Raw genomic sequence first — 13301 nt, 5'->3', positions numbered from 1 at the left:
CTATCATTTAAACTATGGGCATACGATGCTGGATCACAGCACAGCGAAAAATGCTTGAAAAAACGCTCCCAAGACATATTAGAATATTACCCGTGATGTACACAGCAGCACGCACAAGAGCAAAGATTAGGTACACCTGTGCAGACACCTTTGTTTTAATTTAGGAACGCTATCATTCGAATGGCCGTTGGTAGAACGTTATCCATTATTCTGTGATAGCGCTGTAAAGGCACGTGTAGCGGTAAGAGGTCCAACTGTCGACGCAAGACCAATGGTTTAAAACCGCGCTAGCGCCGACCACATTTTTCATCCCTCCACACTCGGAAAATTGGTACCGGTCTAATCTGAGAGGAGAGAAACACTGACTTGGACATCGGGTGCCCCGCAAGTCATTGTATAAGTCAACACGCGTTCAAATAAAACCTCAGCTATTCCGAACTGCAGTAGAACCCGTTGCCGCATCCCAAGTGAATTGATACCTCAGAGACTTTGTCCCGCTTTTTATACAGCATTCAAATTTACATCATTAAACATAGGGTCGCGTATACGAGTCAGACTGCTACCTGCTCGCGGTGGCCCTGCTTGTACTAAATGCAATCCGACGTTTGAGCGCATGCCACGGAAGTATATAACTTGCCCAGTTGTATGAAGAAGTTATGCAAATGTTGCAGAAAGCTGCCAGGAAACTGCCATGGTCCAACCCAAACAGGTCAAATACCAAGGGGGAGCATGGAATCTCAGGTCACAGCAGTTCGCTTCGTAGCGCTGAATACGGTCGACCTGAACCTATAAGAGGTCTTGGTTTCGATGAGCAGTTCACACAAGGCACCAGCTATCGCAAGCTATGGAAGAGTGACGAATTAGTGGATTCTGGTTGATCGAAAAGGGTAGGCAGAGATGTGTTTAAGGGCGACACATCTCGACTAAGATGCGTATTACTGCTCCAGGCAGTAACACCAGCCTGCCGACTAATTAAGCAGGCGAGTAAACATGACATTAGCTTCTTCTCCTGAGTGTGATCCGTTCCTACATCTGAAGGTTCGTAAGTCGGAAGTTCGTAAGAAGAGAAGTGGCTGTACTTGAAATACGGTGTTCGGTAATGGATCTTCGATTTAAGTGCTATTCTATCGGCTTATGTCAACAACGCTGGTAACATTTATGTACCTAGTACGATTAGTGGTGCGGTTGATATCAGGAAAGGAAGTTAATGAGAATCTATTAATGACGTTCGTTGCGTCAGTTTAACGTAGACAATAGCGGCTAAATGGCTCTTCTATGTTCTCTTATGGGTTTTCGTAGGTCTCTGTTCATTAGAGAAATCCATATTTTCTAAGCCCTGCATCCAGGGAATCAGTTCACCTCATTACATCCTTGAAACGCTCATCTTTTCCCGATCCGAATATGCACAAATTTGAATTGAACTTACGTTAAGTCTGAAGTGAATAGTCTATTACTGTCTCATTTACGTGTTCAGCTTTTTTGACATTCTTACGACGTTGTTTCTGGATACCTACGAGTTCCACTAAAAGCCCTTCCTATTCCCAGCCTTTTAAAAACAACCATGATGTAGAAAAAAATTCTTGAAGAGAAGTGAGTCATCCTCACTAGTCACGGACGAAAGTCAAACGATCTCAAAAACATTTAAATTATTCAAACGACGGATTAAACCTAACAAACGGCAATTTCCCAGGGTAAATGGCGCTAAGTAATATTTCGACAAGTGATCTTTACTGGACATCTATCCGAACGGCCGCTGACGGGCTAAATAGATTCCGAACAGTGGGAGGAGTCGACGTCCGTTGGGGTACGTTCGCTCGTTGCATTTGCATATCGAATCGCTTATGTCAACACTGTGTCCCGTCGCTCGCGTCACTATAGTCATGCTCCAACCCTCTGTCATCGGTTCGAGTACCCTCTTGTGATATTTGCTTCACATTATTTTCCCTTTTTCTTTGTCATGCTTCAGACGGCTGTTGATTGCTTTGGACATCGTCGCTTTGCTCCTTTGCTGTTGTGGTCGTACATTGACGCTGTCGATAAGAAATGCGTTATCGGCCGAGCGATTCATGCTTTTCATTCATTGATTTCCATTCCGACATCAAATACTTCACGTTACATTTTTTCTGCTTTCGTTTCAAATCTTCCAGGGATCTAGCAACCTTTTCTATTGCATTACCAACTGTTCTGTCTTTCCTCTCAGCTCACACTGGGGAGGTACGAAACATTTTCGTTATGGGCAGTAAAAAAAAACGACTATACCAAATGTAATTGTAGTGATTTTTATTGTCTCACTTGTGGTCTCATCTCGTAAAAATGAATGTCAGATTGAGAGAATTTCTAAATTTGTCTACAGTACTATGTTTTGGGTACGATCTCGGAATCCTCCTTGCTTCCAATATTTGATTTTCCGCGTATACGTAGTGTCGTACTAAAATGATTGTGTGATCGAAAGATGTTTAGCTCGAATTAGGTTAGAAATACTATTTTCTCAGGATTTCTTAAGCCTAGGGACATCAGGGATTATAGTAGCAAAATATCATTCGCGGTTATATCCCAAAGCGCCTGAATGCGACCGTCTCGTCCTCCTTGCCAATGGCTGTTGCAATTTCTAATTTTTGATAAATTTTGTGACCTTTTCTTCAGAAGAGTTAATGTGGGCAGGGATAACTGTGATCGAAGGCACGTCAGGTTACTTGTGACGTGATACATTTCTTCTTTTGAACATAACCGTGTGATTCACGAACGGTTTACTTGCGACTAAGCTCCATGGGTAACATATGTGGATGAAAGGAAGGAGCTCCTGCTTTTTTCCACATCCATGGAGTTTCAACGATACTTCAAAGAAGTACACTAGTATTCTGCTCTGCGGTTTCCTCACAACTTTTTACTGCGTAAACTACCAGGTCTATCTAACTTCATTCATTGATAACAAAGCACTCCTACACCTCTTAGTTATTGAATTTTTTAGGACTATTTTCATCCTACTGCTTTTGTTCATAATCACCCCTGCACATGACTTTCCGCTCGCTTTCTTCCGACGTTTGATTTTTTTTTTGCCTGCGCACGACTGCTACTTCCTCTGTCTGGTTGCAGTGGTTAGTCGTTTAAGAACCGCGAAAAATGGCGAACGCTCTTGTTTGAGGTTTTTCTGTCAGGTTTGCTGTTGTTTGTATTGAGCCAGGTGATGATCTCTTATAGAAACTGATTCATAAAAGAACGAAGCATTCTGAATAAGAGAAACAAGATTTCGAGACTTTTCTTCTTCTGTAAGATGAGAACGACCTCATACTCTACCTACACGCTAAGGAGTATTAAGCTTTTACTGCTGAGAAATTAGGCGCTGAAATCTTCTTTAAATCGAGAACAACATTGTTTTCCTCTTCTCCTTTTTTGGTGCACCTCAGGGGATATGAACAACTAAAGTAATCTACCTTTTATGCATCCTACAAATCTGCAATCGATAACCAACAAATCGATTTCAATGACGCACTGCTGTTCAGCTGAAAAAACAAACAACGCGAGTGCAGATCATGCAAGTCTTCATCAAATTTTTTCCTCGTATTCTGTACGGACTTGGACTCACGCTACTACACCAATCGATTGCATGTCACAAATTCCCGGATTTTATTTTCTTTCCCTTCTGAAAGTCAGTCTCTCATCGTCGTCAAATTCGAAGCCTTATCCAAAATGGAGACCATCCCTTTTCCTTAAATTGGTGTTTTTCAGTTCTTTGCTGATAACTGCCTGGTTGTCTCAACGAAGGTGACCTCCGAAAGAAAAAAGTGTTGAGAATTCCTGTAGGATGTTCCTGACTGATTGTCCCGGTTAGCTTAATAGGTGGCCAGCTTCATTACCACAACCATGGCGTGCAATCCATGTTGTTGTTTCAATTTAAAGGACAGCGCCGTAATGATAGGCATCTGGACGTTGGTGAGTTCTTTAGCTGTTCGTTTTTGTACGCTCTTCGAGTTGTTTCCAAGATTGTAGGTGTATTCGATAGCGTCGCTGTTCTTGTTCGGTTGGCAGACTGGTGTACTGAACCATTGTCGGACTGTCACAATGTCTCAGGCGAACCTTCAGTGTGAATGGGATTGCCCGTGCGTAGGCGCTTCTACCGCCAGAACCACCAGAATCATTGAAGGTTCACATATCTTTTAGTGTTTCTAGGTCCTGCTAGAAGTGCATCTTTCATTCCCAGTCAAATTGTAGCTGTGTTAAAGTTGGGAAGGAAAGGGTTAGTGAACCATAGTGGTCGTCCACCAGTCTGCCAATAGTAGTTGTTCTTGCCAAACGTACCTGCTACAGTACGCAACAATGAGGTGAATTTAGGTGTTCTCCATAGCTCAACTGGGCATCATGGGTTGGCAGATGGCGGCGATTAAGTATGAAAAAGACCGTGCTGCCAACACTCTCCTTCCTAACTATAACACCTATGGGAAATACGACATCCCGTCCTACTACGAATCCTACTGGCAAAGTCCTGAGGAACGTTATTATACTGGTTCGTCAGCTGTACCACTACATTAGGATCATAAAAGCAGTACTGTTTACTCGAGACAATCGCTTTCTTCTTTGTTTACCTTTGAGAACCAGTCCAGCTTGCTTTTCTAACAGAATCGTCTAGTATTCACATGGAGAATTTGTCAGGGGCTGAGAGCAGAAACGAAGAAGACAGCAGTAGAGAGCGATTCAGCTGTTTATATGATTAATTCTGTATTGAAAGAAGAAGGAAAGGTACCTAAGTAGGCGCAGTAGGCTGACTTGATTTGTGGGGTTCACTGAAGGGATAACAACGATTAGCTGTAGTGCATACTCTGGTTTCAAGTTTTTTGTAATCCATCACGTCCTCCTTCGCTTAATTTTTTCTTCTTCATATAAAAACATTCAGAGATGTTCGACTGTTCTGTCGAAGTTCGTATGAAAAGGCATACTAACCATTTTAATGGAATTCAAACATGAATCACTATGCTTTCGCTTTTTGCTCTTTTTCGAAATCGATAACGAAAGCCAAGGAGTCATAGGAGGCGGACCGTATGTATGTATGACTAGCGCTCCAGGCGGCGTGTTTGCGTAGAACGCCACATCTTGCACAATACGCCTTTCACGAACTAAAAGGTTTACGGACACAAGAAGGGAGACCGATGGTGCGCCCAGGCTTAAACTAGTGAAACAATTCATTTCAGGTCTCTTCATCATTCAGATCCTTTGCTTAATCGCTGCTTTCTTTCTGTTGTTCGCCTCGGTAGCTTTAATCTACGGAGTCCACACGGTACGTTGTCAGAATAAGAGCTGCTTTTCAATGTGTCCTTAGCGTTTGAAAGGCTTTTTGTTGGTGTGATTGGCAAAACTTTAGCAGTAGTAGTTTTCTCTGTCGAGGAGCTGATGTCCTCTCAAAACTGAGAGAGCGTTGTTGCTTAAAGGCAGCACACCACGAAAGCGACGATGCATCTATCCACAAACCATAGGGTTAAAAGTGTAGATCACGAGAAGCACAGCATTAGTAACACATTGATTTCTTGCTCGGCGCAGAAGCGACGCGTATTTCTGCGTCCGCCTACATGACAAGTTATCAGATGTCTCGTAGGAAAGTTCGATCGACAAGACCATTTCCTACGCTGCTTCTGAGGACTTTCAGGAAAAATTTAGCGTTTTCGTGATCCACCACCCTAGTCCTTTTTGTTTTCTCCCAACATAGCTACTTGGTATGCTGCCTTTAAAAAGAAAATAGAAAGAGTCCATGTCAGATCTCTTACAGATATGCGGTAAATTTCTAGGGTAATAATTTCCAGCAAGTACTGCTTATTTAGTGGTCCCGTCATCTAATTTGGCCATGGTTCATCTGTATAATATCTTCGATCCTATCTTCCCTCGCGTACTGCATCATGTGGTGGGCAGGAGATGTCCGCGACTACTGGATGGCCCTCACTATCCTAGAAATTATAGCTGTTTTCATCAATGTTGGTAACCAGTTGCATGTCGCGTTCATGCAACTTCTTTTCAAAACCTTTCCTTCAGGTATACTGCGTAGTTGTTGTTTACATGTTTATGAAAAGACTTACTGCTACCACGGACGAGTACGAAGGCAAAGATCCTCGAGTAAGGTACAAGGTCAATCGTAATGGCTACATGAGAAAGAACCCGGACGATTTCTGTGAGTTCGCTTCTTTCGAAAAGAAAAATCTCGTCTTCAGTAAGGTGAGGAATTGCTCGTTTAGCATATGATATTCACCGAACGACGCCAGAAAAAATTATGAAAAGCTCCTATCCTAACTATACAACTCGTAAGCAGTCTTTTAAACCCCTAATCCATCCTCTCTCATGCCTTCAACACTGTGATTTTGTCGAGTTGCACCGTGCACTGTTGTCAACGCAAGTAGTCTGCTTGTACTCGCATTTGCGTTTGTTCGTGACCTTTCAAAAAAAAAAACCGTCGTGAACTCTTTATATATCACATTTTTCGTGTATCATGACGTATTTTGTGGATTCCAAGCAAATTCCCTTTGTGACCCCTGTGTCCTGTTTTCCGTGCTTTGCTTCTATTTATGTATGCCTAATTTTTCTCTTTTAGCTATTCATCAGTCCGTACCACCGTACTCTCCGAGTGGTATGCCGCAAACACCACTCCCAATGCCACCATCCCAATATCCATCAGTTACTCCTTACCCTGTTGACGATCATGAGGTTAGCTTCTCTTACTGTATTTTTAGAATCTCAGGTAGTCTCCTGGTCTTTTCGATTCAAAGCAAATGTGTTTGACATTTGAATGTGATTTTTGCAGCACTCCATAGATTATCACTATATCTCGATTACATCTTGACTGTTCCGCTGTTCTTCGCACTACACTAGCGGGAGCCACTAATCTTTCTGCTTATCTCGACCGTGTGCGCACCATGTGTGCACCTTACTTTCCCTGGCAAATGCAGTGGTGTCCCCTAGTCCCCTATCGCCACCTCGGCATGCGACTTCGAATCACCTCTTTCGTTTGCGTAAAGCAGAATGCTTCAAGCATCACTCTTTCGATAGAGCTCTCAATGACTCTGACTGCACTTTTCTCCTGCTTGCTAAGTGCCGAGTTTCTGAATTAGAGGTGAAGTCAGAAAAAATGGTGGTGTTGAAGGGGTGAACCTGGAGCAGGGCGCTCTGTTTCGCTACCTCTCCTGCTGCTCTTGTACGCTCTCCAGGCTGCTCGCCTCCTCCTGCCCAGCTTGGTTGTCAGGTCATTCCTATCGTTCATTTCCCGACCGAGAAACACACTATTTCATAATTTCGGCAGACCGAACTCACCCCATATTTCGTTGAAATTGATCAGCACCCGTTTCGTTTGGCTGATGCTCGATGTTATCAGAGGTCACCAGCTAATGGAAGATGCAATAACTGAATACTTTGGCTGAGAATGTGTCGCCCTGTCGGAATCCTCTCATCACGTCGGTGATAACGCGCTTGTAGAATGCTGAAATTCTGAGATGACTTTATTCTGATTCTGATATGTGCAACTTTCGGAGTATCTTTGCACTTATATTTAGCGGTTGTTGGTTGGCCGTTTTTTTAAAGCTTCCATGGCCGCTTTCTTTCGTCCGAATCACATCCCTTCAAGTCGACGAAAGTTCGGCACAGCAGCATCTTGCACTCTCGCGTTACTTCGATATAGTTCGAAACTGCGCAAATGTGGTGGTCAGTGCTGAATCCTTTTCGAGACCCTACTTGCTCACAACACCTCTTCAACTGTTTTTTTTTCAATTCTCTTAACGATCGCTCTTGTGAAGAGGATATTGATGGCGTAATATTTAAATTTGGCGATATTCGCTCACTTAAGATGGATTTTACTAATTATGCAACAGCTTGGTCTTGCTGGTCTGCTTAGGAATCTTTCATTCTGAATGGTAACAAGTGAAGATCCACGCTAAAGTTTTCATGAGGTTTGGCAGGAGGTTCTCCAGATCTTCGTATATAATCCTTTCGGAGTACTCTGCGAAGTACGGTTCTTCACTGACGCAGTGAGCCACCAGACTTCAGAAGGGATAATCTGATGACATGTCCATCTACCCTTGGATGGTAAGGAAGCAAGTGTCTATCGAAGAGGTCGGAATTGTATTGAATTCATGATCTTCTCCGTCCTCTTTCAGTGCAGTAGTTGTCGCGTCCCGATTTCGAAGGGCGGTCATCCTTGTTTTGCGATTGGCAAAACGCTGACGAGCGTAGCGAGTGCTCTTCGCCGCCTCTGCAGCTACTCTTTCTTCACTTCTTTGAGGTCTTATCACATCGCTTGCAAAGCCTCGCGAGCTCGGTCGTGAATTCCAATAGTTAGAGCAAAACGAGTTTGGAGAACGATGCAGTTGCGAATGCGTAAGCCGAGCTACGTTGCATAGTTACGCAATTGCACGAGGATTAGATAGTTTAAAACACACCATAACTTAATGGCGGCAACTTAGAAATCGTTTTGCAAATATATCAGATGTTTTTATCCACCTATTACAATGTGTTATAGACTAGTGAGTGTTTGATTAGCCGAAGAACAGATTACCGTGCCCTACTTTATCAGCCGACAATGCGGTCGCTGCCTGTGGCAAAGTCCGAACCACTTGCTATGAGATTGACAGAGGAAATTGCTTAGATGTTCATGGATATTCCTAAGAAAGAACAAAGCATTGAAATCCTTCACGCACTAATTTCAAGCCTGCCACTGACTACAGCAGAAATTAAAATTCCCAGCCGTTTTCCTTTGTGATTGTCGCTATCGTTGATCTGCTAACAATACTTGATATCAAGAACAACCGCAAGCCTTTTGCTCACATTTTTAGTGGGAAAGGTAGAACACACAAGAGTTCCCACCGAGTATTGAGAAGGAATGCTTGCAAACTGTTGATTGCTTCACAGATAACAGAAAATTTCGGGATCAGAGGATTCAAAGCTAGAAGATGTGCCCTTTATTCCAGCAGCTGCACTACGACCGAGAACCGAAGACGCGATTTGTTGAGAAAGAAGATCCCGTTGCCCATTGGGTGAAGGATCAACAAAGAATCGGTGAGTCCTTCTCAAAATTCGGCACAATAAGATGGAGAAGCAGGAAATTTGTATTTTCAGCGTTACTTTCAGAACGCGGCGAAGTAAACAGTGAGCCCGTCTCCCCGAGTAGAGAGGCGCGAATGAATTATCCGCTGCAGGTCGGTAGGTGTATCTGTGAAGCTGCAGATTCTCATGCCATCGAGTGCATGTATGCAGGACTTTTTTAAACTAGAAAATCACTTTTTTCACGCACATGCAAATAACGATGTTGAAATGTTCGAACATAAATACGATCATTTCTCATAACTTACAGTGTGGTTACCATTACAGAGAGTTTTGATTTCAGCACTCGCGCTCAGTTCCTTCCCTTTACGATGGGACCTTAGTTTCGCACCGAAGTTGTCGCCATGGTAAACACAGGTGAGTAATATTTAAACTAAGAAGACTACAGAATTGTCCAATGTCCTTTTTGCTTTCACGCCAAACTTTAACAAGGTCCCATCACTTTTTTTTTAAAACTACAATCTTTCTTCCGTTCTTTTTTTCTGACATTTTTTTCAAGTTTCATCTGGGTAGTTATATTTTTGCAATGACTTTTCACTGGTTTGGGCACCTTCAGTAATGAGAAAGATAAATTTTGAAAAAAAAATTGGCTTCCGCGGTGAAATCCCGACGACAGCCGTAAGAGAGGCAGTGATTGCGGCTACTTTCTTGCTGAAGACGTAGGTACAACTCCCCGGAACTTTCTTTTCAGAGGATATTTAACAGAGAGAACTTCGGAGCCGCAATTTTTCCTTATTGCGTGCTACATGGTTCAATCTTTTACTGAAGCTCATGCAGTATCTTCCAGATATCCGTACTAATAGCTGAATACTGAGTAACAGGGATCTGATGTCAAATTTGCGTCTTTTTGCACAATTCTAGTCTTTTTCTTCTAAAGCAAATCGAAGTCTTCACTTTGTAACGAACACGCTAAAAATGAAGTGCTGCGGAATACGTTACGACAATGAGCTTCTCAGGAACGGTATCCTCGTTGTAACTTTAGTCCGATAAACCTGCAGCCAATTTACAAAAAATAAATCCATGAAGTAAATTCGTGCGCAAATCCAAGACAGTAATCAAGTTTACACCTGAAATTGTTAGAAATCCACTTGAGATACTCCATTTGAACAGGATTTTAATTATCATGCTCTGGTTACCGTTCTATTCAATTCTTCTTTGCATACGCACAAAATCCTCTTGAATACGTTTACAATACAGTTATCTGCACAGAGTAATATTTAGCGTTATCGCGCAATATTGTGGCATTGTTTCAGGAGCTCTTCCCGGCATCGGACGAAAAGCCGCCAAGTCCGTAATTCTACGGAGTCAGACTCGCAAGATGGTACACAGTAATTCATGCGCTCATCTAACTCTTCAGCACTTTAGGAGTGTCCGAATTGAGAAATCAGAAATTTAACTCGTTTCAAATTTTTGTTCTCTAAACTTGCTTCGTCAAGCTGAATTTGTTAGTTTTTTAACATTAGTTCTGAGTTTAAATTCAATTCGATTTAACCACAAGTTACTCACGAAGCCTGACGACAATTGTTTATTTGAATTCCTTTTATTATCACTAGATCTATTTGACATCCCCAGCTTCGCAGAAACTGTAGCCTAACACTGCGGGAAGAAGTAAAGCTCTCGCGAAATCACTCCACATCAAATTTTGGTGTACTCATTTTGCTTCCAACTAGGTAACCGTAGCAGTCAGCCCCCTTCTATTCTTGACTGGTCCCAAAAGTAGTTTTGTAAGGAGAAGTCATACATTCGTGGATTTCTTTCCACTTCTTTCAGATCTGATCGTTACACTTTTTCCAGCAGCTGTCAGTCGTGCATCATCACCGACTTTTCCCACTTTTATTCATTTCCCGCTGTTCTAATTTTGATCAAAATGGATCAGTTGCTGATTTCTACTTGATGAGGTTCTTGCAATGCTTAGGGTGATGACTGCATGCAAAAAACACTCATCGCCCTCACATAAACCTTACCCCACTAACTGCAAAGAGTAATCTATGAAATGATAATTATTATATTATTATGTATTATATTATTATATGTGTTATTATTATCACTATTATTATTATTATTATTATTATTATTATTATTATTATTATTATTATTATTATTATTATTATTATTATTATTATTATTATTATTATTATTATTATTATTATTATTATTATTATTATTATTATTATTATTATTATTACTATTATTACTATTATATAAGCTAAGAATAGAAGATGGGTTATAGTGGTAATCTATAACTTTTTCTTCCAGACTTCTCCAATAACAGAAGAAGGAGAAGGAGAAGTAAAACACGCTACCCAGAATCAGAATTTACTGAAACGACAGATCGTGATCGAATCTACAGAGAGGACAAAGATCGACGGAGCAAAAGGTACAGATATTGTTAGAATATGTGTATCTGTAAGAAGCGCGTATTTCTATTAAACGTCCAGTGAATAAAACCTTAGCATTCTACAGAAGTCACAACCACCATCATAAGGAGGATAAAAGACGACGGAAAGACCGGGAAGATGAGGAGCGTGGGCGACGAGGACGCGACAGAGACAGTCATGTTTCCGAAAAAGAAAGGAGACGTGACATCTGTGATCTGGATACCGACAGAAGGAAGACAAGGCACCGAGAAAGGAGAGAGGAACAAAGAGATGGAGAGACACTGCGAATGGAGGAACCAAAAAAAGAGTAGGAAAAAAAAAGAAAAGAATGTTATTCGTTTTGTTCAAAGTCTTCACTACTACATAACTATGTCTGTTTTAGTTCTTCTTTCGATGGATTTGGTGAAAGAGGATTTCCCCTATCTGGTGGCATCTCAATTCCTCAACATATTGTGATACCTCCTTCAACGGGAGAAAGAGGACCGGACGGTCTTCCTCTGCCTCAAAAATTCCAAATTAATTCTGAGATCACAATAAATTACGATGGACACAACTCATCTCCTTTTTTTGACTCGCAAGATCCCTACAGAAGGAACTACCCGGTTTGTACCTAATTGAATTACAACATCTTCCGACTACAAACTTCCAGATTTTGCTCACATTTACAATATGACGAGTCTAATTCAGGCTGTAGGTGTGCAATCGGACGTCTAGGTCTCCTCATCACCTACTTCTCGTGCAGATCTCTTACGCCCATTTCTGTTTCTTCCGTATTCACTTTCAACCGCACTTCTGTTTTTTTTTTAATTTCAGTCCTGTGATAAAATTCACTTATTCGGTTGTTATGCTTCTTCCTGCAAACCCTTGACGACTTGTATGCAAGAAATGGGAACTTACGTCATGCTCATTCTTCATTGAATGCTTTCTTTTTTCCATTGTAAACTATTTACTTCTTTTATCATCCGGTTTTCTTATTGACGCAGGCAATATAAAGGTGATACGCATCTCTCATAAATAGCAAGCAGAAAGTAAAAGTATCAACAACAATACAATAACAACGTAACAATACAAAATACAGCAGAAAAAAGGGTGATTAGATTGAGGAACTCCTCACTGGTTTCTTCAAATTCGTTAAGCCTTTGTTCAAACTATTTCAGAATCCGCTTGTCCATTAGATACTTGCAGTAGTTCTTTAATCCTGAGCTTCCACCTGATCGCTTTTTGAGCACTTATGTATGTTCAGAATTGTGGAAACTGACCCTAAACGGTCTATTGCTTTCTGCAAATGAAAGAATCCGTGTGATTTCGAGGCGATGTGATCATCTGCATGCTACCGTCTTGAAGGAAATCTAGTCCTTTCAATCTGAATAGCATCCCCCGTCCGTATCGGGCAATAGCGACGGACGGATAGATTTTATGCAAGTTCTTGCTGAAGGTCGAGCAGGATGGGGTCGGATATGTTTAGGGACGGTACGTCCCGGCGAGGACGCGGTTACCTCCGCTAGGCTGTAACACCCGCCCGCCAAGAAAGTAAGTAAGTCAAATTCAAGCGAAGTAAGTCGAGGATCTCACTTGATTTTGTGCAAAGCACTGCTCACGCTGAAGATTGAAATACGCTGGAACATTGGCATACATGAAAGTATAGCTAGAACGGGCTTAGCGGTGAAGGAAGCATTGAGAAGGGAAAAGCACAGCCACTTGTCAGCCTCATTTCGTTATTTATACATTTTCTGAGGAAATGTTAAGGCTACAGGTTCTAAATAATTGATAAAGGCTTTTAGAAATTACTCGTAGACATCGTATACGACAATTTTACCGAAATCTTTAAAAGAATATGTACGTTGTATGCCAAGTCTT

General features: G+C 41.7%; 1 protein-coding gene across 5 annotated transcripts; it reads left to right on the top strand.

The window, feature by feature from the left end:
* Nucleotides 1-3861: 3861 nt before the first annotated feature.
* RB195_009861 (uncharacterized protein) lies at nucleotides 3862-12158 on the top strand (the record flags this gene model as incomplete). Of its 5 annotated transcripts, none has more annotated exons than XM_064190602.1 (17): nucleotides 3862-3930; nucleotides 3988-4141; nucleotides 4221-4234; nucleotides 4330-4501; nucleotides 5184-5269; nucleotides 5808-5957; nucleotides 6016-6151; nucleotides 6216-6281; nucleotides 6569-6681; nucleotides 8934-9021; nucleotides 9082-9161; nucleotides 9350-9423; nucleotides 10320-10387; nucleotides 11323-11443; nucleotides 11530-11751; nucleotides 11827-12046; nucleotides 12132-12158. In XM_064190602.1, the coding sequence occupies 17 exons, from the start codon at nucleotides 3862-3864 to the stop codon at nucleotides 12156-12158; spliced, it is 1860 nt and encodes a 619-aa protein (XP_064048185.1). The 5 variants fall into 5 exon arrangements, with proteins under 5 accessions (XP_064048185.1, XP_064048187.1, XP_064048188.1 ...); XM_064190606.1 differs by having other exon boundaries at nucleotides 3910-3930; nucleotides 3988-4081; nucleotides 4168-4262; nucleotides 9094-9161; XM_064190605.1 differs by having other exon boundaries at nucleotides 3910-3930; nucleotides 3988-4081; nucleotides 4168-4262.
* Between the last annotated feature and the right edge of the window lie 1143 nt (nucleotides 12159-13301).

This window comes from Necator americanus, chromosome III, assembly GCF_031761385.1.
Source record: "Necator americanus strain Aroian chromosome III, whole genome shotgun sequence".
In the NCBI taxonomy this organism is placed as follows: domain Eukaryota; kingdom Metazoa; phylum Nematoda; class Chromadorea; order Rhabditida; family Ancylostomatidae; genus Necator; species Necator americanus.
This window is presented reverse-complemented; position numbering and strand designations above follow the sequence as displayed.